Source organism: Neopsephotus bourkii, unplaced genomic scaffold (genome assembly GCF_033783945.1).
Source record: "Neopsephotus bourkii isolate Nb327-2 ecotype Australia unplaced genomic scaffold, CSIRO-AGI_Nbou_v1 NB_324, whole genome shotgun sequence".
Lineage (NCBI taxonomy): Eukaryota > Metazoa > Chordata > Aves > Psittaciformes > Psittacidae > Neopsephotus > Neopsephotus bourkii.
In genome coordinates, this window is record NW_026900832.1 from 887,119 (window position 1) to 913,182 (window position 26,064).

At 43.9% G+C, this 26,064-nt stretch overlaps 1 protein-coding gene across 3 annotated transcripts; it reads right to left on the reverse strand.

Moving 5' to 3' along the window:
* Window positions 1-10,712: 10,712 nt before the first annotated feature.
* On the reverse strand, window positions 10,713-25,156 carry RLIM (ring finger protein, LIM domain interacting). 3 transcript variants are annotated; one of them, XM_061347780.1, is made up of 4 exons: window positions 24,967-25,155; window positions 14,981-15,169; window positions 14,049-14,132; window positions 10,713-13,203 (listed from the first exon to the last, which is right to left on the reverse strand). In XM_061347780.1, the coding sequence occupies exons 2-4, from the start codon at window positions 15,147-15,149 to the stop codon at window positions 11,669-11,671; spliced, it is 1,788 nt and encodes a 595-aa protein (XP_061203764.1). In that variant the 5' UTR covers window positions 15,150-15,169; window positions 24,967-25,155; the 3' UTR covers window positions 10,713-11,668. The 3 variants fall into 3 exon arrangements, with proteins under 3 accessions (XP_061203764.1, XP_061203765.1, XP_061203766.1); XM_061347781.1 differs by lacking the exon at window positions 24,967-25,155 and adding an exon at window positions 17,826-17,883; XM_061347782.1 differs by lacking the exon at window positions 14,049-14,132 and having other exon boundaries at window positions 24,967-25,156.
* Between the last annotated feature and the right edge of the window lie 908 nt (window positions 25,157-26,064).

Sequence of the window (26,064 nt, forward strand, 5' to 3'; positions counted from 1 at the left end):
TTTAATCACAGCCTGTAAGACAAGTTGTTTACTGGAGCAGGTTTTTGTGTAGCATCATTGCTGGTTGGTGACGGCCAGATCGCCTCAGTGCCGTCGGGTTTTTGGCTTCAATCAAATCGGTTTGGGAAAGAACACGGCTTCTCGAGGCCTCAACTCTCCCAGCATATCCTGTTTCAGCCATTTAAACCTAATAAAGCTGGAGACAGGACATTTCTGGAGAGGCTGAGGGCAATTAGGAAATTACCCTGCTCTCCCTCCCCTGCCCTGGAATCCAGCAGGATGAAGCCAAATATTTGCTTTCGGATGGGTGGGTTTGGAGCCAACTCCACATAAAAGCAGCGGGGCAAGGCATGAATTTTGGGTAACTCATGAGACAGCTTGTTTTGAAGGCAGGACCTCCAGTCCTGCTGCCATCACCCCCTGCTTAGTGAAGCCTGATGTGGTGCCTTTCTCCAGCCCTGCCGCTCTCCAGGGCTGTTGTGGTCGGTGTTAGCTCCGGATGGAAAAGCTCCTGCCCCATCCGGATCCTGCAAAGTGTCCTGGGCTGAAAGCAGTGGCCTGAAAGCAGCCACAATTCCATGCAGAAGTCAGGCCTTGAAGTCCAAAATGATTCCTTTTGTTGTGCCATCTGCTCCTTGTAAGCCATTTGTATTCCCTTCACATTTTGTATCTGCAAGTCAAGTATTTGAATGTGTGTCTTAAACAGTATGAGTATCCTTTCAAAATGTGAATTCCTGGTTGTTGAACTGCAAAAACAAAAAAAGAAGAACCCAACCTCCCCCCTATTAGCACATTTTTGTAATTAATGTTTTATGAATGTTGTTTAAAAAAATGGTGTAGAATAAAACCAGTTTAAAAAGGAACAATCTCCGTGCCTGTGTCTTGCCAGGTTTCCTCTCCCTGTGGCTTTCCCGACTGCTGCCAACTCTCTGCCTGGTGCCTGCCCAGGATCTCCATAGGAAAGTGGCTGGGTTGGTGGCAGTTTAATACGGGAGTTATTCCTATCAAGCCTTTAATACCCCCTGAGGAAAGGCTGTGCTGAGGTACTGGTACCTAAAGGAGATACGAGCTGCTGATGCAATGGAGAAGGGTGGAAGCTGGATGTGGTGGGTGGAGGACGGTCCTTGTCTCGCCCAAGGCACAAAGGACTAAAACCAATGAAGAAGCTGAGAGCATCTTGGTGCCCAAAGTGGTGCCAGTGAGATCCCTGTGACAGGGACAGGCTCCCATCCATTCCCCTGAGCACAGCTTTGGCTTCCATCAACCAGTGCCTTTGCTCCATGGGGGTTCTCACACAGGGACAGCACCACAGCTTGTCTTAAAACTATTATTAGCAGTACCATTTCTCCCTTTTGGCAGCAGTTTGGGGGCATGGTGAGGCCTCCCAGGTGTTAGCACTGATCACAGGAGAGCTACTCTTTTCTGTCAATAAAAGCAGTTATGGGAGGGTTGAGGGTGGGAAACACCAGGGCTGATTATGCATAAGTGATGTTCCTGTGGCTGTGAGACATTGAAAACAAGGCTTTTATCAAGGGCTTTGTATTAATGATTTGTTTATGCTGGGTGCTTCAATTGCCATTAGATGAAAGCTGATGGATGCATTAGTTTTGTATAGCTCAGGCTTTTATTTTGTTTTTTGTTTAATTTTAAAGTGCATCTCAACCCTTTTTCAAGTTAGGGATGTTTACTGCAAATAGTCTTTAAAACCAGGACCCACCAGGAGATAACAGCTGGTAAATAGAGATTCAAAGGGAATGAGAGTACAGCAACCAGCTCCTCCGGAGGACTTGGTGCGGTGCATGCAGGGACACAGCTGCATCCCAGGCCTGAGAGTGGAAAGCACCGTGTGAACACGTGGAGCTGCACAGAGCTTCATTTACAGGTAACACAGCAGTCAGTGTGACCTGAGCACCGTGATCACCCCTGCACATCTGGGGTGTGTGATACCAGTGGGCTGCACACCCACAGAGACACCCAGAGAGGGATGGGTGAGCCCATCTGCTCGTCACAGCCCATCTCCACAAGCTCCAGGTAAATCAATGCATAGATATATATGTACAGATGTACCTCCATAGGTGTGTTTGTGCATGTGCACAGTGGGAATCCCCACTCAGCCTCACTGCTGGCTGAGACCAAGGCTCTGCCAGGCTCCTGGGGCTGGCCCTAATGGATGGAAAGCTGGAAAAGTGGGGAAAAAAAGAGTATTTTAGATGAGAGCAAATCCCTGAGTTTTCCAGCAGAAAAGCTGAAAACTAGAAAAGACCAAACCGAGCAACAGCAACAAAAAAAAAGGGTGTTTTCATTACCGTAACACAATAGTTAAGTGTTTATGTAGCTATTCATGCAGTAACATTGCAAGAGCATGGATTAAAACAAGCTGATTCTAGATAATGGTTTACATTTGTACTTACAAAAGGCAACATTTACATGGATGTTTTGTATCTCAAATGTGAACCACATGGCAATGTTTTAGGTTAATAGTTACAAATTACATATGGTTTTAGCTCTGTATGTATGCTAATGGCATATATGGCATCTACAGCTCCATTTAGCTGTTATTGTTAATTTATACATGCCTACTCCCACATACGTACACGTGTACATGTGCCAGTGGGGGAGGCTGACCACCTGCAAGTGGTTACTGGGCATTTGGAGAGTGCTTTTTTGCTCCTCTCCCTGCGGGCTCTGGGCTGGGCTTGCTCTCTTTCATTGTCTTCTCCATCTGTTTTCTTTCTGCAGGACACTTAAATATTATAATCCTTAAATAATAAATAAACCACCCAAACCCAGCCTGCAAATGCCTTTGAAGGAGGCATTGATGAGTGGCCGAAGTGTTTCTTTTCTGCCTCTAAACACAACTCCTTCCTAGAGCCATTGCTTTGCTGTCGTTATTTAAAGCAATCAATCATTTGGAAACGATCCCTTCCCAGGGCTGTTCAGCGGCACCCGTGCTCAGCAGGGATGGGAGGGCATCGACCTGGGGGGGGTTTGGGATCCGCTGCCCCAAATGGAGCGCTAGGCATCCATCCCCAGGTCCTGGGATGTGTCAAAGAAGGGAAAGAACATGCTGGAGGGGGTGAGCGTTGGGGTGAGCTCGGGATACGCTCATCTTCCTGCGGGTTGGGTCCCAGGGACTTTTCAAAATGCAATAGGGGAAACCACTTAATACTGGCAGCAGGGCAAAGCCAGGCAGGAAAAATGCATCTGTGCTTAGATCTAAGGCAAACAGCACAGTGGAGGCATGGGAAAAGGAGGAGAGGGGGGAGTGCAAGGTATGTGTGGCTGGGAGGGAGTGGACACACCAGGCTCCCTGTGGTACCCAGGAGCCAGACCAAGCCCACCCCACCAGTGCAGGAACGGAGCAGCACACTGGGCTGCAAGAAGCACTGACTGCATTGGGAGCCATTTGTTGTTCGTGCTTTATCCCAGCCGAGGCTTCGGGGTGTGCTGCCTTTTGATGCTGGCACAAGAGCTGCACCGAACAAGTCCCTCCCCATCTCCTGCAGCCCCGCTGGATCCCGCACTGGGAACACACACAGCATGGGGGCTTTTTCGGCAGGGCTGTGTAAACAGCCCGTCCTGTGGCTGCGGGGTGTGAGTGTGTGTGTGTGAGTGTGTGCATGTCCCCACTGTCCTCACCTGCTCCAGCTCCCGCTCTGGCACGCACCTCGGGGCAGGGTTGTGTGGTTATCATCAGGTGCTGCTCATCCGGAGCATTGGTCAGGCCGGACCAGCCCTGTGGCTGACCCTACATCACCCCCAGCAGTGCCTGCAGCCCTTCCACTCAGCCCCCAAGGGCCCCAGCCCATGGTCCCCAGGTCTCTTCTTCCAGACCTGCTTTGCACCCTCGTGACCCAGCCCTGATGATCCCATGGTTTTCTTCCGCCCGTGTTCTTCCACCTGTGTTGATGTCCCAGTCCCACTCAGATGAGCACAGCTCAAAAGCCTTTTCTTTATTCATCTTTACCTAGTTTTCCTTCAATATAATTCACCTCCTTTTTCCCTTCCCCTCTTCTGTCCTTCATCCCCTTCCATTATTTCCCACACCCTGTCCTTCCTGGCCACCACACATGCAGGGAAGATGGACAAGCAGCACTGCCAACAGCAAGCAGGGAAGATGGACAAGCAGCACTGCCAACAGCAAGCAGCTTTTAGGGCATTTCCCAGCCTCCCACATTTCAGTTTATTCAGATGCATCTTTACAAATTAAAGCAAGAGGATGCCAAAGGTGCCAGCAGCAAAGAGACTAAACTGTTCCTCCCACTGCAGATCCTCCTGCCTTTCACCTGCCTGGTGCTGCTTCCCCTCGGCCAGCAGCGAGCGATGCTCAATGCGGGCGTGCAGCAATCCCACCTCCCTTCGTGTCACAGATCCCTGCTCTGGGATCAGATGAACCCTGTCCTGAAATAGCTTCATTTCGAGAGCTTTCACACCCACAGCACCCTTCAGTACCAGGCAGCCTGTGGGCAAGCTCTTGGCCTGGGATGGTGTCAGGGCTGTGAAGGGGAACGACCAGAGCAGGTATTAAAGCCGGGAAACAGAGCCAGGCACTTTTTGCCTCATGGCTTTTCCTATAGGACCCATCACAATGAGCAAAGCTCCTGCTCCAGAGCAAAGAACCAAAGGGCTCGAACCTTCAGCCTGGAGGAATCACATTCTGCAAATGCATCCCCAGACATCAAACCAGGGCAAACAATAATCCCTGCTGACACCCAGGAGCCTGGCTGGTGTCCCTGCTGCTGCTGCCATGGGAGAACCCACCGCAGCCCCTGTGCAGCTCCCATAACCCGACTCCCAACGCTATCCCAACGCTATCCCACCTCAGCCTTTTCCTCAAGAACCCAGGACGCTGCTGGCGTAGGGTGCCAAATCCCAAGAAACCCTCAGCAAATATGGGAGGACTCCTGGTTTATGAAGTAATCATTGTTGAGGGGACCTGCCGCCTGCGTTTCCACATGCTTGGCTGAACAGGGGATTTATTCAGGGGAACAGTTGGAGCATGCAGCACCAGCATCTCATTAGCGTCACAGACAATGCCCCTCCAGTTCAAGACTAAAAAGTAGGTTTAATTTTCCCTATATAACTTCATTGTAAGGGTTTAGGGAGCCACAACAGAGCTGAATTTAAGTTCATTATATTAACAGCCCTGAAACAGGTTCAACTGCGCTTGAAGCAGCTGGGAAGGGCGAGTGAGCAGCAGCCAGCCTTTGCTTTCCTTCCCTCCTATTTCCAAGCACTGGATCCCACTTCTTCCAGAATAGCTCTTTTGGAGGTGAGCACCCCCAAATACATGGATATCCCTGCATTCCCATCACTCCGGGATGGATAGGTTTGCCAAACACAACCTTTCTTCTCCCACCCAGCGGCAGGACCAGCAAAGGGCCAAACACATTCCCCTGTGAAGGTCTGGATCTGCCACAGAAACGTGCCCTGAGGGGAGGACCAGTACAGTGTAAAAGGTTACAGGTCTAAGCACCAAAAGGGAGGAACAAGGTTATATAAAGCTTTACAGGCCAGGACAAAGACCTCAAATATATTAAAGAAAACAAACACAGGGATGAAGTCAGCCACACACGTGCTCCAAGGATGGTTTGGACTCTAAGCAATTTGAATCACAGAATCCCAGACTGGTTTGGGTTGGAAGGGACCTTAAAGCTCATCCAGTTCCAACCCCCTAGCACAGGCAGGGACACCTTCCACTAGAGCAGCTTGCTCCCAACCCCTGTGTCCAACCTGGCCTTGAACACTGCCAGGGATGGGGCAGCCACTGGGGTTGATTGACAGCTTTTAAGGAACAAATACAGGGCCACCTAAACCAAAGGACTTCCTAAAGAGAGATGTGGGGCTGGAGACAGCGACCTAGCAAAGAACTCCTGATACAGAGTGTGGGAACTGCTTCATGGATGAAGTCACCAAAGAGTTGACACCAGCATTAAAAACTCAGTTTCAGATGGCACTGCACACTTACAGAGCAAGACAGACCACAGAGCTCAAGACAAAGCGTATGGGAATGGAAGGGAAATAGAAACCACCCTTATCCAAGAGCTCTCCCTGTGGGAAGAGGGAACTGGAGCTGAATCCTGACTCAGTGCAACCTTGGAGAAGCCCACGACTTTCCTCCTTACCCACCAAAGAGCATCACTCACAGTGCTGTTGAGCACCATGGCACCCAAAACACCGGGTATCGCATTTCCAAGCTATCCATCACCTTCCTACCCTTTTGTTTTACTGTCATCACGCCCCTCCCGGGTTCCTGAGGTGAGGGAAGCTGATAATGAAGATGCCTTCCCACACCCTAAAAAATTCCCTTCCCACTCAAGTATTTGCACGTACATCAGGTACTGACTTTAGGATGGTTTGAGCTTCTCCTGAAAGCCACTGAACACTGTAGTCTTAGGGAGACTCAGCCCTGATCACTGGGCCTTGATACTGGCAGGCATCCATAGGAGTCACAGCTATGATCTGAAAGACCATTTGCAGACACTGCTTTGGTATCTCACATCATCCACTGACAGATTTACACTAGGCTGGGACAGTGAGATTTATTGCTTCAGTTTTATGTGGTAAGGGAGCAATAAATCCTTCCAAGAAGTCAACTCTACCATTCTGGCTCCTTCCTTTCTGCCCAGCCTCAAGCAAAAAGCCTATGGAGGAAATAGATTCCTACGACATCCATCATCATTTACTCCAGCACGTTCCCACCATAAGAAGGACAAACCCAAGGAGTGATGATCAAGCACAAAATGAACACTTCATGCATTTTATTGAGTCTATTTAAATTTGCATTATGACATCTTACATAGGGAACAAACGCCTCCTAAATGTTAGCTAGCAAATCTGGTCAAACTCTTGTCCCATGACCTCAGAGTACCATTTGGTATTAAACATGTCCAGTAGAAACAGATGTAAAGCACGGTACGAAAAAGGGGAAAATAAGGAAAAATAAAGAAATCTGTTACATTCTCAGTGGAATTCAGGGCTTCCCAACCAACAGCCTTACTAACAGGTAGTGAAATGCAGGATGGGGCCTTGGTATTTTAGCTTAAGGGAACAAAACCAGATGAAACAATCAAAGCAAACTCAATGGCATGTTTTCCCATAAAAAAAAAAAAGAGGTAACTTCCATCAAAAGGAGGTTGGGAAGCCCTGGTATAACGGATGAAAACACAAGTTTTATGTACTTTGGGCAAGTTACCCTTGATTCTCTCTCTCCACCCTTCTCCTTCCCTCCCTAGCCAAACAAAAAGCCCAGTGTATGTGAGGGTGGGAAATATGTCTGAATTTGTTATAAATTCCCCTAATGTGGCTCCAAGCCAAGCCTCATCCAAAGCACCTCCTCATGGGAGAAGGCAGAGGCGCAGGCAGGCATTGCCATAACCACTGAACCTCACCAGCTCCACGCGTACTACACACCCTTCCCCAAGCAAGGATGATCAGTGAGAAAAACATCAGTTACGTGAACACATATATTAATGAAAAGCATCCCAACCTAGCCGTAAGGCTGTGGCTAAGCCACCATGATGCTTTGCATCATAGAGTGATGGTGAAGATCATGCTGGGAGATTCAGAAACTCCCTCATTGCACCAGTAAAAGGCAGACATGCATCGTCAGACTGTAACTGCGTTTCTTTTCTCATCTTCACATTAGCCCCTCATCATTAGGAGAGCACGGGGAACCTCCTCTTTGTGTAGGCAACCATTTTGAGACAAACACGGACACAGATACACCAGGAAACATCACTTGGCCTTGCCACATTTGCATAATCCAGCCAAGTGACAGGAAACTGGAGTGACAGCCATTGTGGTTCATTGTGCCAGCTGTGGTGGGAAATCCATTCATCTGCAAGTGGGCACAATGGACAATTCCAACTCCTTCAGCACTGCTGGGATATTCGTGTCAGTGCAGCTGCTGCACCTGCACATCCGGCCTTCTTACAAAAGGTCATTTATTGAGCAATGTGCAGTACCTACACCAATCATTTCTAAATGAGATCAATCCACTGCCTACAACTTCTCTGCAGAAAATACCCTGACTTGTGCAAAGAGAAACGTAACAAACCCCAGGAGTAACATCACAGTCTTTTAATGGACGAAGCCCCAGTTAAAAAGAATGCAAGCACCCAGAAGTCTGTATTGGTTCATAATCTAAGTTAAATTATCAAACATACTGTTAAATAACAAAACCGCTGTGCGTTCTTCCCTGTTTTGGCCTTGTGACTTGCTGTGTATTAAGGGCCTGTTGGTACAAGGAGGAAAGGAATTAAGCTCTCACACCAGATAAGATATTCCCAGCAGGAGCGTGGATGGTTTAGCAGTGTGACAAAGCCACCACGATAACTACTGAGGCAAGCAATAACAAAGAACTCCCTTCAAAAATAAAGCCACAGCCTCCAGTGTGAAAGGAACCACGCTGCTACAAGGAAGATGCCGTGCTCCGAGCAAGGAAGGCTGAGAGAGGCTCCCACACGGTGGCACTGCAAACCAGGCAGCAGAGGCAGGCGGGCAGCCTCTACCTCTTCACTCCCCGTTTCTGTGCAACCAGGCCTTTGAACATAGCAAAATTGGCCATTTTAACCCTTCTGTGGCTACAGCCAGGATTTAACATGGCTGGATCCCTCCATGAAGGTGTAACCTAAGAGAAAGGTTAAAACTTAAAACAGGGGAAGTTTAGATTAAGGAAGTTCTTTACTGTAAGGGTCGTGAGGCACTGGAATGGAATTACCCAAAGATGTGAATGCTCCACCCTTGGCGGTGTTCAAGGCCAGGCTGGACAGAGCCTTGGGTGCCATGGTTTAGTGTGAGATGTCCCTGCCCATGGCCAGGGGTTGGAACTGGATGATCTTAAGGTCCTTTCCAACCCTAACTATTCTGATTCTATGATTAAGTGGCAAGTACAAATGCTCAATAGCAAAATGATCCATAAACCGTAAATTAGGCTAATTGTGAACCCTGTTACATTAAGAACATCCTCCGTATTTGGTTAGCAACCCAAGAGTTAATAGTAGCTTTTTCTAACTCCCATTTAACTTTAAAAGAATAGAAACTGAATTACCAGAGGCCAACAGATGACTCAGCTACAAAAAAGAGGTCTTTGCTGTATCAGCAATTTAATTCTGCCAACTCCTTCAGACATCAGACAAGAACCTCCCCCCCCAGCACCTTCAGCACACTCAGCATAGGAAAAGGCATAGAAAACATTGAGAACACTCAAGGTCTCCTGACCTGAGATTAAATTATTTGTTCTTGGTACCATTTGGGAAACCTCCAATATTTTATTAGTTGCTATTGTTACAGAAAGATAAAATGTTAAGGCATGCCACTATTAAGCTATAACAAAAGTGTAAAGTTGATTCTACCAATGTGAACAGTTACTGGAAACTCAGAACGTTAAAAAGAAAGCTATGTTGAATGACAGGTATCACAGCCGTGCTTCACATTGATTTGCACTAGTGGGCTCCTTTCTTTCTGGTCACCAGCATTAGTCCTCAGAGATGTACATCAGGCTTTTAGAAATCTAACATGGTATTCACATAAAGAGGGGTTTTTCCTTCTAATTCTAGGCTCTGTAAGTCAGTAAAGCTACTGGAAACTGCAACTGATAGTGTATGTATTTGTGACGTGAAGGCTACTAGAAGAAATTCAGAAGTGCTGTTTTGTTGAGGAAATTTTGGCATAGAGAGTCCAGCACCTGAAACAGCTCATTTCCAATTATACAGTGATGCATGTCAAGAGGGAAAAATGCAAACCCCACAAGCTTATTGATTCGTCTGTTCAAGAAGAATGCACTCAGGAAGCCCCACCAGGAGGAAAGCGAGCTCGAGAGCCAGTCAGGGTTTCCCACTGAACCAAGCACCACAAAACGCACACGTAGGAAAACTTTGGAATTTTGGGACATTGTGGAATCATTAACTAGCTGATGAGATGTCCAAATGGCTCAGAGCAGACTACAGTTTATGCGACCACCACTGTAAAACACCAAACATGTGTTTTAATTAGGAAAAGGAAAAAAAGAGATAAGCCAGCTTTGGTTTTATCATGTGAGGAACAAGCAACGTTTCCCACAGAGCCAGCAAGAGCAGTTCATATCCCTCAGCAACTACTGCCCTGGAGTCCAAATACATATTGCTTTCCCTGTCACATGTGAAAGCCAGGAAACAATCATTACAGAATAAACCAAAACTGATCACTGAGGGTGAAGGATCTTTTCCCTGACACAGATGAGCTGAGGCACATTCTCCAATTCTCCATTTCAAAGTCACACATAATTTAAGAAGTAAATTAATCCTGTTTTAATCTGTCCAATATGAGCATAAAGAGTTTGATACACTTAGACCTCGCTACAGTTAAGTGTAATCCCATAATCAATTATCATCTTCAAATTTAATCTAACTCTGATAATGGTTTCCAGTTAATACTTCAGTTATTTTCCTGTGGCACTCCAGTCACAGGCTACTAACACTGGATATATCTGCATGTTCACTCAACAGATGCAGGGGTTGTCAATATAATCAAAGGTGTTTGGGAAGAAAAAAAAACCAAAACCTGTCAATACCTATTTGCTGAATAGTTACAGAAAGTTGCCTCAAAAACTGGAAGTAAAAGTTGATAGAAAATTAAGCATAAACGTCATTGAATGAACTGGTAGATACTGGTTTGTATTATCACGTATTAGCAACCATACCAAGAAATAACCAGCCACTAGAATAGTCTCCTTCTTGGTGGCATTACCAAGCCAAAACACTGCAATTATAACATTTAATTTCCATTTTTTTTTAATGCAATTAAGATGTCTAATTCAACTGGGTTTATATTACAGTAGCTGTTCACATAAATAGTACAGATATGCACTGCTCTTGACAGGTACACAGTTACAAAAGCAGCTCTCTTGTATTTAGTTTGCTCTCTGTGTGGTGGGTTCTGTATGAAAAGCATTCTTGATTTCTAAGCATGGTACAATTTTAATTCTTAATGCGTTAGTACAACAGTGCATTGGAAAAGTACTGAGCTTCTACAAAAAAGCTTTACAATTTTAAAACAGATTTTTTTTTCTTCTTTATTTAAACAAGCATAGGCAATTCTTATATTTCCACAACAAGATAAATATCCCAGTTAAGCTAACAGCTCATCCTACAGCGTGTCATAGTGATGGGGAAAGGGCTAACTAACATTAGTGTTATTTACAGACATGTCCAATATCAACCCAGGATGAAACTTAAAAGTAGGTTCAAGTGTGCAATTAAGTTCACATTCTTTCAGATAGTTGGATTTCTTGCAAAAACTCCTCCTTGACTCAAGTACATTTAGCTGGGATGACTTCTCAAAGAACTCCTCATAAGCACAATCTAGAGGACATAATGTTTATTGGACTGGGATGGCAGGGGCTGGGTGGGAGAAAGAACTTAATACTCTTCACAAAGAAAAAAAAAGTGAGTAGATGTCTTTGGACAAGTGAAATTTAACACCCAAACTGACTAAATCTCGAAAACTCTAATTAAAGAAACTTTCCAATTTTAAAAGCTTGAATCCAGAGAAAATGCTTTCATGAGGGAAGATTCACTCCAAGTCATTATTATACACTGAGGTACCACTCAAAAAGTGGCCATAAAGGAAGTGACTTCTTTGCCCATCACTATCACACTAGCTGCTTGGCCATAAATCCAGATCTCATTTAGACAACACTCTCTCTGTTACCGGAAGCTAAGACTGCTCTGCGACAAATGGGACAAGTGGAATTCTCTGATAACCAGCGATCAATGCAGTGGACGTGATACTCATGCGAACAAGGCAGCTTCCGGAGCTTGTTGCCTTCCGTGTACTCGGTAATACACACACTACAGGTTTTCAGAGCATCGCTCTCACCAAAATTCCTCATTGCTAGGTTGTCAATTTGTTCTTTGGTGAGTCCTCTTGGTTGGTCATCGTCATCTTCATTTAGTAGGAAAAACTGTGCTAGGCTAAGGAATGGTAAAGAACCACTTTCTTCAAATGTGACTGAACCCCTTGTATTCCGACCTTCCCGCCTGGCACCAGATGTTGAACCACCTTCATTGCCACCTTCATACACCTCTCCTGAGCTAACATCTGTACTTTCATTGCCTGAAGTACCACCACCTCCATTCTGTGGCTCAGAAGCATCCACATTCTGATTTGGAGTTGGGCCACTAGGGTCTGCATCACTATCACTATACATAAAATAACTCAACTCTCCGAAGCCTGTCATTATCTGCCTTAGCATAGTTTGAATAGCAACTGATGTAGTCTCGCTCAAGCCTGTATTTAAGATCCTACGGATTGGAATCCTAATGGTACTGACGTAAGTTCTCACTCCAGCCCTTTCTGAACGTGAAAACGTGCGCCTAAACCCTCCCCGTTCACTTTCGTAGGTGACGGTGTTGTTGGGTGTCTGGGACCTGGACCGAGTTCTGTTGGCTATGCTGTCTCTTTGCCGATACTCTCCAGGACGAACTCTTCTGACCTGAAGATCAAGCACTATGGTAGGAGGCCTCTGCCCAGGAGCTGCAGACTCACTGGTACCGTTAGTTTCTGAAGAGCCTGCTGCTTGAGGAACAGGTCTTGTTTCAGGGGTTGAAAACAGAACTGCATTTTCACTTGGCATCTCAGTCCCCACTGTATGCTGCCTTAAAGTCACATGCTGCCTAGTTCTAGAGCTTCCCTCGACTTCATTCACTGAGGAGTGGTCAAGTGTTTGAGATGATGTATTGTGATGAGACCTGCGAGGAGTCTCACTAACTGGATTAATAGGTGACCTACTTCTATCAGTCCTAGCCCGCGTTCTCCGCTGTTCTGGACTCCTACTTCTTGCTCTCCTCTGCCCTCTAGGAGGAGAAGCTTCCTCAGTTGTTAGCTCCTCTGAAGTGCTCCTTTCTGATCCAGGCTGCCTTACAGATGGTGATTCGGACCTTGGAATTTCAGAGTCACTTTGGCTGTTTTCCAAATCCTCCCCACTGGAAGGCTCTACAGATGGCTCATTCTCAGTTTCTGGATTTGTGTTCCCATTATTACGGTTGACATTTATTTCCAAACTGAATCTGAAGTCACCACTATTGGGGTTAGTCCGGCTCACTGCTCTCCAAGACTGGTTTCCTCGTTGCCCACTTCGTGTTGTATTTCCAGTCTGTCGGACTGAATTAAGCCAGTCTATTATAGAATCTCCATTTGAAACATCTTCCGCGGACTCTGCACCTGTGAAAAAGACAGGGAACTACCAACATTAGAGTACTGAGCTAATTTTAGAGCTATCTTTTCCAAGAACGTAATTGCTTAGTTTAACAAGTGACAATTTAGAAGTGCTTAATCCTATCAAGTGCTATTGTGGTTTCACACGCAGCATTACAATTCTTAGCTACCAGAGCTCTTTTAAGGGAGCAGGAGTGGACATTTTTGTAGTAAGTACAGATAGGCTGCGGCCACCACATAGCAAGCAAGTCATCAAAATAACACACTGTCTATTATTAAATGAATGGAAAGTCACATTTCGGGTGTCTTAACACATCAATATTCTGTGTTTTCCTTTCCAGACAATTAGATGATCTATCAACCGCTAAACAGACAATTAAAGTTTATCTTGACCCTTCACTTGAAGAATAGCTTTATAGCAAATCTATCTCATCAAAGAATGAACCCCAGTGGTAAGCTCCAAGCGTCCTCCACCGATCTCTATAGAAGGGGGATAAAAGCAATGTAGCACCTTTGGAAGGGCAGAATGGTGACTAAAAAGAGAAGGATTGCCAACGAGCATCCCAGAAGGGAGCACACAGGAAGACAACCTTTGAAAACAAAAAAGAAAAACTGAAAGAAAACAAAACCAAACCTAAATAAAACTTTATCTTGATACCAGTAACAGATGCATTATGAGTGAAATCTGTCCCAAACTGACCTCTGCAGCAGGTATCAGACATACCGTTCACTTAGTTCCAAACCAAAGCTCACCTTGCACCTGCCTAGGCTTAACTTGTTCCACTCCTGCACTCAAGTTAAGGTCCGTATGGGGTGCTAAAGTTAAGAGTTTTCACAAATACTGTATATACCTCTATTCTCATCACTGTTTTGCTGTGGCGGACCTTCTTTAACTTGGTGTAGCCTTCTCAGCAACTCTTCTTCAGTAATTTCACCTTAGAAAATAAGCAAAATTTTCCAAAAATATTTCCAAATCATATGTATGGCAAGCATTATCAAAAGGTTCTACAGAAGGTACAAGCCACTGCTTGTCTTTTTGTCTAATTAAATCCTGCCATAATGAGACTGCCAAGCAGGTTGCTAAGGGGAAGTTCCGACACTTCAGCACGACTGTCCCAAGTAAGTTTTGCTGAAGTGGAAAGATCCAACAGTTTCAACCTATTCAAGACAGATGTGCTTTCTGGTTCTGTAACCTCTACAACTTGTTAGCAACTGCTGTCATCCTATACCAATTAAATGGCTGTCCAGAGTAAAGCATTTAAAATAACACCTTCAGAAGCATGGAAAAATTTTAGGTTAGTTCAAGCAATGTTTTAAATTAGAGCTAGTTTGAATTGGGTATATAAAGAGTCAATTTAAAGTATTAAGTCAATTGAAAACTGACATTAAAATGCCCATGCAGAATCTCACACCAGACTACTTACCCTAGTTACAAACTCTTAACTCACCAGCACAAAACTTTTACATAGATGCTTATGGGAGATTACTTTTCAATCAAAAATGTCCAAGGGTCCACAACTGGAACAACTCTGGGTGCTCCCACCAAGTTGTGTGAACACTAGGCTTTTTTATCTGATGAACCCACATCATCCTGACTACCTCTCCAATAGTCAGGGGACCACTCAAATGTGAATATACGCAAATCAGCAAGAAGCTACTTCCTCCCATGGAACACAACTGCAGCACACAAACTAAATGGGTGAAACAGTTTCAGGAAAACAGAAAATGACACAAATCATCTACAAGCAATCCTTGCAAATGTACACACACAAGCATTACCTACCTGGTGTTCCTAGCAAATTGTTGTCTCTCATAAGTCTGTAGTCCTCTTCACTCAGGTTGTTTACAAACTGATAGAAAGCTTCTTCTCGATCTAACCGATCCAGCTGCCTCTGACGCTGTGCTTCCGATTGATCGATATTCCCTTTATCACTGGAATCAGAGCTTTCCATCTTGATGAGTGGAAGAGTACCTAAAAAGGAGAAAACAAACCCTTTATCCAGTGTAGTGAAATACTGGCATGGAATTTTGGCCTATTTACTCTGTACTGCAGTCTTAATTGTTATCCTTAAACTGGGGGGAGAAGTAGGTTATTAATGAAGCTTCAGTTAAGATGAGATGCATAACTGCAAGGGATGAAAAATGAAATCATTCTCCAAGCATAAACCTCTTAATGAATTACAAACAAAAATCTGTGCCCATCAATAAAGCAGGAAGTATGAACACATGGAATATGCCATAACCCTTAGTCCCATCTTTACATTTACTTAGTTGACTTGGTGTCCATGACACTGCTTTTTAGCACACAATATCCCTAACACTGCAATTGCCTCTCAAAGCATGCCTTACAGTGCCATACCAATACAAGGCATAAGCCATCCTTGATCATACCCTCTAAAAGAGCATGGGATTATACATTTATTGCTTCTTCCTACCTGCTAAAACAAACACCCTCTTCACCATCCAAGTGAATTTTAACAGAATGAAGGGGTTTATGAAGAATTCAAATACAGAAGATGAAGCTGCTATGAAACATCATGTGTCCTATTCATTTCCTCAAAAAAGGAAAAGGGTTTCTAAAACCAACTTTATAAAGTCAGGAGAAGAATTTGCTTGCAAGTTTCAACATTTACTGAATTATTAATATTGCTAACTAAAATTTTCAGGACGGAACTCCACAGCTTACACCAGATATAACTCCCAATATAAAGAGCTGCCTTCTGTATTCCATCTTTTTAATTATAACCTTATCCTCCTTGGTTTTCATTTGCATAAGATACGTGACAATGTCTCAAAAAAATTATTGATGAATGCCATGTCGATATTGGATAAATATTCCAACAAAAGACATGCAAAGCAGGAGACATTCTGGCACTAGCTGCACTATGCAAATATATCAAATGAAGTTAAAATAATAACTAGTTTCCTTAATCACTATGCCTCGCTATTCACAACATCAAGAATTTTCCCCTACAACTGGTAGAATCTAGTTACTCAGAGAGGTGATTAGCAAGCTAATCCTCTGCATGCTAAAAAGCTCTGCAATAACATTCCCCATCAGAAAACATTCCTTTCATTTAAACCATACTTCATGTGACACAAAGATACTGGAAGAATAAAGCTTTTCTGTTTCTCACTGGAACATTTCCAACACTTCGACATCTGTCTAGTGCAAAAAGCATCTTTTTTGGGTTTGTCAGCACAGCTGTCAAGTCAAGACTGCCCACAGTTTATATTAGTGCTTCTCCACAGAAGAGCAGCACCACACGCTCTCCAGGGGCACTTTATTTCAGCTGTTATTGAGAAAATTAAAGTGCACTGAAAACCTCAGTATGTAACAGTACAAGAATTCCAGAGGATGGGGCATCTCATTACTGCAGATGTGTAAATTATAAAATAGCTGCTCCAACCCTCTATGTCTTCAATTCTGACATAGTAAAACTCACTTTTGAGTTAGTCACACTACAGCATAAGTGACCTGTTGCCACTCAGTAACACAGTTTGCAAGGCTACTGGTGTTACTTGGTTATATGAATTTCTGTCATTTTACCAATTAGGCTTATTTCTGACCTTTTTATCAGTAAGCAGCAGCAATCTCTAGGGTTGCTACTGTTTAAACTGGAAGCCTATCAGCTTTCTCTGCACGCCTAAATCTCTAGTGCAATCTGAAGATGTCATGGCCTGTCTGAAGACTCGCATGTGACGTGCTGTCAAATACACTGATAAATGAGCCCTCTCACAGTGGAAGTTGTGCAATGGTTTCAGCAGGTACGTTCAGCTCTGACTGGGCTCAGCGATGGAATGTGTATGCCCTTCAAATCTCAGATGTATTTCTAATGAGAACATAGCTTGGCTTGAAACTCAAACAACTTTTTACAAGCTTTCTGTAACAGAATTATGATTCCAAGTAACTTCATTTAAAGACACAGTCATTCCAAGAAGACACTAGAAACACAAAGACAGCTGTTTTTAAAGGAAACAGCTGAATAAAGCCGTAAGTAGAGTGAGGCTCTCATCTAAACTGAAACCTTGAAAGACATACGAGTTCTCCAGGGATATACATCAAAACTAACCAGCATCCCCTTTTTTAGCGCAACAATAAAAAAAAAGGCTGACAGTAAGATTAAGAAAATAAGGGAATGTATTAAGATGCTAAGGGATGGAAGCAGCATAAAGTTGTGTAAAATATTTTCCCCCGAGTGACTGCCACCTTGGTATTTACTGACTTGAAAACACATAGAATGTCTTCATAAAGATGGCAGTATTAACATATTTGTAAGCATTAGACTAACTCTACAACAGCTTTTAAGAAAGAAAACCGCGCTATGCACACAAAGCATGACATTCGTTTACTGCTTATGCTATGAAATTTTCCTTTTAACTGCAAATTCCAGTGCTTGCAGGCACCTTAACTATGTAATGCCTACTGGATTCAAATACATTTGCCTATTCCATTTCAGAAAATTAAGGGGCACCATTCCTGGTCATGGAAAACAGGAGTTTCTAAAGAAGCTTCAGAACAAGTAAAGTATGTGTGCGTGGGGAAATAAGTATCTTCTTTACCCCCAGAGTGATGTACACTTTAATAGGTGATGCTTTAGGAAATGCTCAGAGTAAGTCAGTCTTACTGATTTACAAGTTTGCTCCTCTTCTCTCCTCCACCATCTCAGCTCTTCCCCCTGAACCATAAGATCAGCTCTTGGTCAAGACTGAAAAGATGCTATTGCTAAGAAAAAAGCTCCACTAGTAGGCTCTTAGATTAAGAATTTATTTTACATTACAACTATTTTCACTAGTGACAAACTCACTGTGTTTTCCTTTTGCAAGCTTCTGTAATAATTACACTCCCCCACCATACCCCAATTTCATGCTGTTTAGTTTCAATGTCCTAGGAATGCAATGAAACTATATGGGATGTTTACACAATGGAAATACAGAAACACGTGTATGTGCATCAGCACCTTCTCCCTAACTTACTACTGACAGCAATCTGCCTCAAGGCTTCTGCTACCTTCTGTCTTTTCACTGTCCACTTAGCTCATTGTCCTTTTTAAGCTTCACTCACCCCTCACATCACTGCAGAGCTCTACTCTACCAGACTGAACTTACTAGAATATTTAGACTACTACTGCCTCAGCATGACTCCACAGATCCCATCTGGCTGTAGCACGGGATCTCCATGGTGGCAGTTACTGTATCACCTCCTTCCTATTTCACCATGGTACAGTACTGTGAAATAACATGTCCCTCACTCAGGAGTCTGCTCTCAGCTCATACACAGCAGAAAATTAAGACCGTCTTAAGGAAGCCAACTACAGTAACACAGGGAAACCCAACAAGTATACTATTACCTTACAACACAGCAACCAAGATTTGATTATCTAATAAGCAGGTATGCTTCAACTCTGTTTCTCCTAAGGGTTTAGTTCAACTCAGAGGAAGACTTTGTTCTTAGCCAAGTTAAAAGAGTCACGATTTCCTTCTTTACTGTCCTTCCTTGTCAGCAGTGAGTTGACAAAGGGTGGGGAAGGTCATGTCTATGAGCAGGAAGTCCAGATCTGCTGATTACCGCCAACTTCAGCTGGGACATCAGGTGATGAAAACCTCTTTATGGAAAAACAGGGGGAATTGCCTAAAGGTTGTAGAAAACAAGTGAATCACAACTAGAATAAATAATTTTATTCAATAAAATAAAAAGGAGAGAGGGAAGATTCTTCACCAGCTGAATATCCAAACACATTAACTACAGTGAATTCTTAACTGGTGCTCCCATCCTTCCACAAGTCAGCAAAATATCTTCCCTGCAGTTATGCATTAACAATCTCAGAGATTTCAGAGCACAAATGACCAGATGTCTCTCCATTGCTGCTAGAGACTTCAGGAGCTAAACCAGTACTCCCACAAAACATAATGTTTGTTACATTCTTTTATTCAAAAGGAAGTAATACTATGCTTATTTGGAAAGGAAAAACTTAAAAGAGTACTAGATATTCCTTCAATAAAATACTACTTATTCCTTCAATAAAGTACCAGATACCCCTTCAATAAAGTACAATAAATATTTTCTATTTTCCCTTATGACAAGTCATGTGTAAACTAAATCCAACCCATCAGGAATTTACTACAGCTTAAAACCAACCTAGTAGGACAGCAAGCAGTGGTAACTTACTCATGTTACCCGTTTACCTTCAACAATAACCCTGTATCTCCATACTGCAGAATTCTTCCCAGAAAAGTACTAATGGACCATGAGGCACAGTGATAAATCACTAGCTCTTCCTCCTTCAAAAATGTGTAATATCTCCCGCTATCAGTTATCTTTATCAAACACCAAGACACTGCTTTAGCCTGCACTGCTGATTTTTTTAATTAAAACAAGGATTACGTGTAACATTAAAACTCTCATTCAGCTAACTAGGTAACACTTACCAGATGTGTCAAACTCAAAAACCCCTCATTTGCACGGTTAAATGGAAAGCAATACCTAGACATTAGAAAAAGCAATACCTAGAAATTAGAAACCATCATGAGATTTATGGGGCAAGACTCAAATTCTAACAGGATAAAGACACTGAATTAAATAGCATAAACAACTCAAACACTCATGCGCTGCCTGTAACTTCCTCTAGAACTCCCCATCTAGGTGTTACTGGTATTTCAATGTTACGTGAGAATTTGTAGCGTGCTGTATGTTAGAAATGCTGCCTGAATCACCTCCTGTTTCAGCAACATAGTTACCTTTGCATAAACAAAAAAGATGAGGGCAATATGAGTGTTTCATAGATGTGCTCAGCAGAAGGCTAATTTCTCATTTATGATTCATAACTTCATCATAATTAGGTACTTCAACCGGTAGAGCACCTTGCTTACTTCCAGTCTGCCGAAATTATCAAACCCTTTGACTACAAGAAGTGACTCAGGAGTGGAAGCCAGAAATACTTATTTTCTGGTTTGGGTTGTTGCAGATTAACTATTTTTTCCCCTTCCCTGCTTTCACTAAACTTAATAACTCAAAGACATTTTAGCTCTACAGCAGAAGTACAACACAGCTGTCTCTTTGAAGCACTTTCCATGAACTCTGACTTCAGCAGCTCTAACATACCATCCCGTTTGGCAGGACCAGCCGCAGCACTCTCTCCAATTCCATTTCTCAAATGACATCAGAACAGCAGCCAGAACAGGCAGTTCTGTTACTTTGGGTTCTTTATGCTTAAACAGAACCAGCTGTATGTGCAGTGTTCATCAGAGCCACCCCACCTCACAACTACTAGGTTATCCTAGAACTACGAGTTGAAAAATAGTTTCCGTGTCAGTCAGCATCCAGTTCCTCAATACTCAAAACCAGCAGAAAGACATTACAGAAACTACATTTTCATCTTGAATATTTCATCATTCAAGTCTGCAAGCTCAAAAGCAGGAGAAAAACCTGACTGTCAGTGAACCCTGTCATTAAAGGAAAAAGATTCCATAAACCAGTGAAATGAAACAGTGAAGTATTTGCATTATACATGGAGCTTCATTATGTCAAGTTTGGTTTGTTGATTTTTAATTTCTGTACAGGTGCACAAGTTTCCTTTCATGAGCACAACAAAGCCTTTGCCAACACAGGTATAATTTACTCACCTACATCTTTAAAACAGTAACAAGTAACAAACTTTTCTAGTTTTCAAAGCTACATTGTGAATTTTGGATACACTCTTTCTTTTCCTGCTGTTCTTGTTTTGTATTGACACTCAGATGAACAGTATCGATACTCTTACTAGATTTCTACTGTATTTTAAAACACTCAAGAACTATGTCCTCTTTGCCTCAAAAAATATCATGGAATATGTAGCACTTTTGAAAAGCTAGAAAGGAATTGTCTTCTATATAGTGTTCCATATAAACTGCTATAGAATTTAAATGCCAGCTTAGCAAGGAGTGTTAAACATGGACTCAAGCTATTTCACTACCCCAGTATGTTTCAAAGCAAAAGCCCTAAAACGAGATATAGTTCTGAACCTAAATTTTAAACAATAGAAAGGAGTTGAATATTTTTGCAGAACAGTTGCAGAAAACTCCACAGAATAAAAAGAGGAAGGAAAACATTTCAAGGGAACCAACTGTTGAGATGAAGAGAAACACTCCTGAGAAGTCAGAAAGTGAAGAAATCAGGAGTACAGAATCCCAGCACTCTCCAACAGTCCCACAGCATCTAAAGCACAGCAGGCAACTTGCTGTATAAATTCCCAACTCAAAAAGACCTAGTTATAAACCAAAGAAAGCTCATTACAGTTTTCCAATTTTATCTTCTGTATGAAAGGGTAAAGCTCAGCAATCCCAGAACACTGAGCCCATGTGGAATGAAGATGGAGCTCTGAAAATAAATGCACTAAGAACTGCCAAAATGCAGGGCTTCACATTAGCATCTGCACTTACTAAAACACTTTTTCACATGCAAGTTGAAAATAAAATTCAGATAGTACTACCTATTGCCTTTAAATTCAGATAATCTGCTTAGTGTGTACACAAGATGTAGCAAGTTTCCAGAACTGGAGTCTCACAAAATGATGCTCTTTTCCACCAGAAGTGAGCTTTCTTCCAGGCCAGCAAGCAGAAAGGCCACTCTGAAGCTCAAAGGAAGAAGTAATGGAGCACGCAAGTAATCAGTGTTGATACTGAAAGCCAGTGGTATAAAGAAGATTGATACCAAAGGAAGTTGTACCCACAAAACTATACAGTGACCAGCATGCACTGCTCTGACTTCTAAAGAAACAGAAAGTTTAGTTTAGTGAAAGCACTGAGCCAACCATAACTGAGTTTCAATTAGAAAAGAACCCCCCACTTTTAAATTTACTGCCAAATCTCACCATCTCCACAACACTGCTGCTAATACAGCTACTACTGAAAGCAAAATGCTGGTATGATATTGACAATCACTGCAACCACAACCCACACAGGAATTCCGATACATGGATTTTGGTTGTTGAGGTCTAGTGCCCAATAGAGGAGCAGAAAATCAAATTAAGCAAAAATTTATTTGAATTAAAGTATTCAATTTCTGATGATATACCAAGGCAGGAAAGCTCAAGCATTTTAACATGACTACGTGCACACACATCTTGCATATTGAAATTGAGAGTGCTCCAAGCAAAATGTTTTTAAGTTACTAAATTAAGAGAAAATGTGAGCTGACTTTTCCATATTCATTTATTGTTAGATGGTTTTATGAGACCATATGACTCTGCAGACCTCCCTAAAAAGCTGAGCTTAAATACTGCACATCAGCAAAAAGTTAATAACACATACCTCATTAATGTAAAGCTAAACAGGTTAAAGGAGACACAGGCTTGTGTGCTTCTTACGATTTTAACTGCAGCCAGGAACCCATGCAAAAGCTAAGTAAAGTCTCTGCAATGCTTCTGGCTATACGTGCTCACCATCTGAAGCTTCTGACTAACTTCTGAAGCTGCTACACTGTTTAGAAGTATTGTTTGAGATGCACAAGGCCATCATAAAATTATCTTGAAGAAGGAGGCAGTCATGTTTGGGTTTATCCCTTCCAAGGTTCATTTCTGTGAGCTCAGGAGATGGCAAGTACTCAAAACTGAGATTAAGTTGCAAAACCTTAGATAAACAGCTGATAATTTAGGTTTGGGGATTTCAAAGTTTTAGTACATGGAAACTGAGTTCTCCACAAAAAAAAAAAATCAGAACAGTCCAGTAACATGTTAAGACGTATTAAACTGGACTTAAGCACAATCTTTAAACTCAAGTATATGAAGTTATAATGCTATGTTATGGCTGTAAAAAAAGTAGTACACCACCTCCACAGCAATTACAAGCATTCTACTAAGATTAAGGAATGTATTTTGCTATATTCCCAAAGAGAAGAGAAATAAAGGAACAAGGTAGGCAGATACATTAATATATGGGTGTTTTGAAACCATTTCAAATTAAGAATCACACTCTCAATCCCCCTAAAAATACCAGTACAAACTGAGGAAAGGAAAAAGACATGTAATGGAGATTCCAGAACTTGTAACACTGCTTTCCAGTACATTTGGGCATGTCTGTGAATACAGTAATAGGGAAAATAAACATGATACAGATTACAACCACTACACGCTTGAAAAATGCTGGTGTGGTTACTTCAGTGACAAACATCCATGTAGTCAGAATTGCTGATAAAGATAACACTGTAGTTGTTGAGCTTTAGTGGTCTAACGTAACAAGAAACCCTTAATTTTATAACATATGGTGTGCTTGCTCTTGTTAGGAGCCGGCAAGCCATAATTCCAAGCTATAAATCCTTTAATTCCAAACTGGTAAACCTGTGGAGGGAATACAGTCTGTTTAACTGCTAGAGTTGACCACTACAACAAAACTAAGCTTCTGACTTCCAATTATGACAATTAAATGCACAAGAAACAGCCAACTGTTTAGTTAAAGAAAAAAGTAAAAAGAAAAGGCTTGACAAATCACTGCAATTGAAATTCAGGGGCAAACTGGTGTCAGAGCTTCTTTAGCATTCTGACAACCATTTTCAAATTGAAACTAACCAGTTCTGGTCATATGAACAGGGAAAATAAACGAGCTGTGTGATGGTACTGCTGGGTACAATTGAGTCTGAATTCTAGCTTACAAGCTTCTCTGTATAAAGACTCTATCTTCCTGAAAAATGGTGAAATAAAAAAACAACCCTGTATCTTTTGCTGTGACACCTTTTGTCAGGCTCCTTCTACTACACACTAAAATAAAAACACATAACAAACCTTAATAGCAACATTATATATATATACACACACACAATTATATACAACCAGATACTGCTCATCTACTAAAGTAAATCACTGAAGATAGAATAATACATACATCTAGATGGACCTGACAATGATGTTGAAAACACAGTAAACAGAAACCTTGACTGTCAATAAACAGTATTAAAAAGGGAAGGAACAACTTGCACAGGAAACTAAGATGACAGAGCAAAGATGACGTGATTAACTAGAAACTCAGAGGGCAGGAGTAGCAAACATCACGGGTTTTAACCGGTTCCAAGCTGATCACGACCATCACAACAGAACATGCTAAGGGCTCCTCTTGCCTGTGTCCCACAAGAAGACTTCACGTCTCAACTCAAGGGAACAGCCTGAAAACACCACCCTGAAAAGCTACAACTCCTTAAGTAGGCACTGAGTCGTATAGAGAGGCTCAAGGCAGTGCCTATAATTCCCCCAAGCACTCTACCCCTCCGAAAAGGGGCTAATTTCAATTCTTCCTCCAGCCCAACCAGATGCCTAGAGAGTGAGGGGCCCAGCAGCCCTCTCGGAGGGGGAGCGCAAACCCTCCTCCAGCTCCAAATGGAGGAACAGGTTCGCCCCGCTCCGGCGGGAGGCCCTGCCACACACCCCGGGAGAACTGGAAAAAGCGCCCAGGGTGACAAAGCCCGGCACATCTGGGTGAGACGGGGCCGAAGATCCCCGCAGTGCCCCGGGCACACCCGCGCCCAGACCGCCATCACCGCCGCCAGCTCCATCACGGCACCCGCTCCGCCTCTGCCGCGGGGCGGCTTCGGCCTCCCGAGCCCAGCGGAGCCAGGAACCGCCCTGCGCTGCCCGGGACCCCGCAGCCCGCACGGCGAGGACCCAGGGTAGGGGCAGAGGGGCCCCACAACCCCCGGCTGCCCCCACCCCGGCTCCGGGCGGGGGCCGCAGCCGCCTCCCCTGGGCCTGGGCCTCTCCCTCCTCCGGGCCATTTTGAGAGTTCGCCTTGGGCCTCACTACTCACCGCCCGCCGCCACCGCCCGCCGCCGCCTCCCCAGCGCTCGTTCCGCTGCTCTCCCCGCTCCTCAGCGGGCTCAGTCCCAGCTCGCCCCGTTCCGTCCGTCCCCGAACAGCCGCAACGTCGCCCTCCCTCCCTTCTCAGGCGGCCATTTTCTGCTCCATTGTTACCAAGGAACGGGGGCCCGGAAGCGGCCGCCGGCAAAAAGGAAGTGAAGGCGCACACACGTCTGCGCAGGCGTCACCGCCCCCTGCGGGATGGGAGGAGTGGGACGGGGATGGGGGGAAGGAAGGAGGAGGAGCAGCGGCGTCCAACGAGAGGGGTGCGGAGGATCGCGGGGTGACAGCAGCCTCGGAGTCGCCGCCATTTTGGCGAGGGCTGCAGGCCGAGGGCTGCGGGGGACTGGTTGATGGGGCTTCCGCTGCCCCGAGGTGGTGCGGAGTGTGCCGGCGCTGGGCGGGGCCCGCCCGTGGGGCCGTTACAGCGCAACAACGGTGGGGCCTGGCAGTATCGGGGCCATTTCACGTCACCTCAGCGCGTGGGGGGCAGAGGCGCCAGCGCCCAGGGCGGGGGTGGGCAAGGGTTATAAAGGGCGAGTTGAAAAGTGGCAGTGAGTTGGTGGGAACACTTTCCTTGCCCTGTAACCACGACGTGGTGTTCTCTGCTGCAGATGTGTGTGTTGTGTATTAAAGCCAACTGTCGGGCTGTATAAAGGGCAAGATTCTCTTGTTTTCTGTAAAACACTGAATTAACACTGGACTACAAGTGTGTTGTAAGGGTGGCTCTTAAGCGAAATTTTCCTGCAGTTCCTCTTGCCACTGAAACTACAAATGGCATCCGTCCTCCAGGGGTGGAACATCTCCTTAATGGCATCCCAGCAGAGAAAAGAGGACAGGAATTTGAAACACCCAGTGGGAAGGAAACTGGCTGAAAGTACATAGAAACAGGAGAGAAAAAACCCTACAGTCTCAGCTTTGAACCCAAGGGGGCTTGTGCCATACTGGGTGTCAGTGCTAGTTTGAGGAGAGGGAAGGGTTGCGGCTGTCCAGACTTGTCTCCCATAGAGGATGGAAGGGATTCCCACAGTGTTCTGAGAGATCCCAT

Bases quoted from the DNA above. Each gene is read 5' to 3' on its own strand.
- RLIM (XM_061347780.1), bottom strand. From the start codon at position 15,149: ATGGAAAGCTCTGATTCCAGTGATAAAGGGAATATCGATCAATCGGAA. The intron at 14,133-14,980 runs GTAGGTAATGCT...TTATTTTCTAAG, and splicing joins CAATTTGCTAGGAACACCAG to GTGAAATTACTGAAGAAGAG. The intron at 13,204-14,048 runs GTATATACAGTA...TCTTTTTCACAG, and splicing joins AAACAGTGATGAGAATAGAG to GTGCAGAGTCCGCGGAAGAT.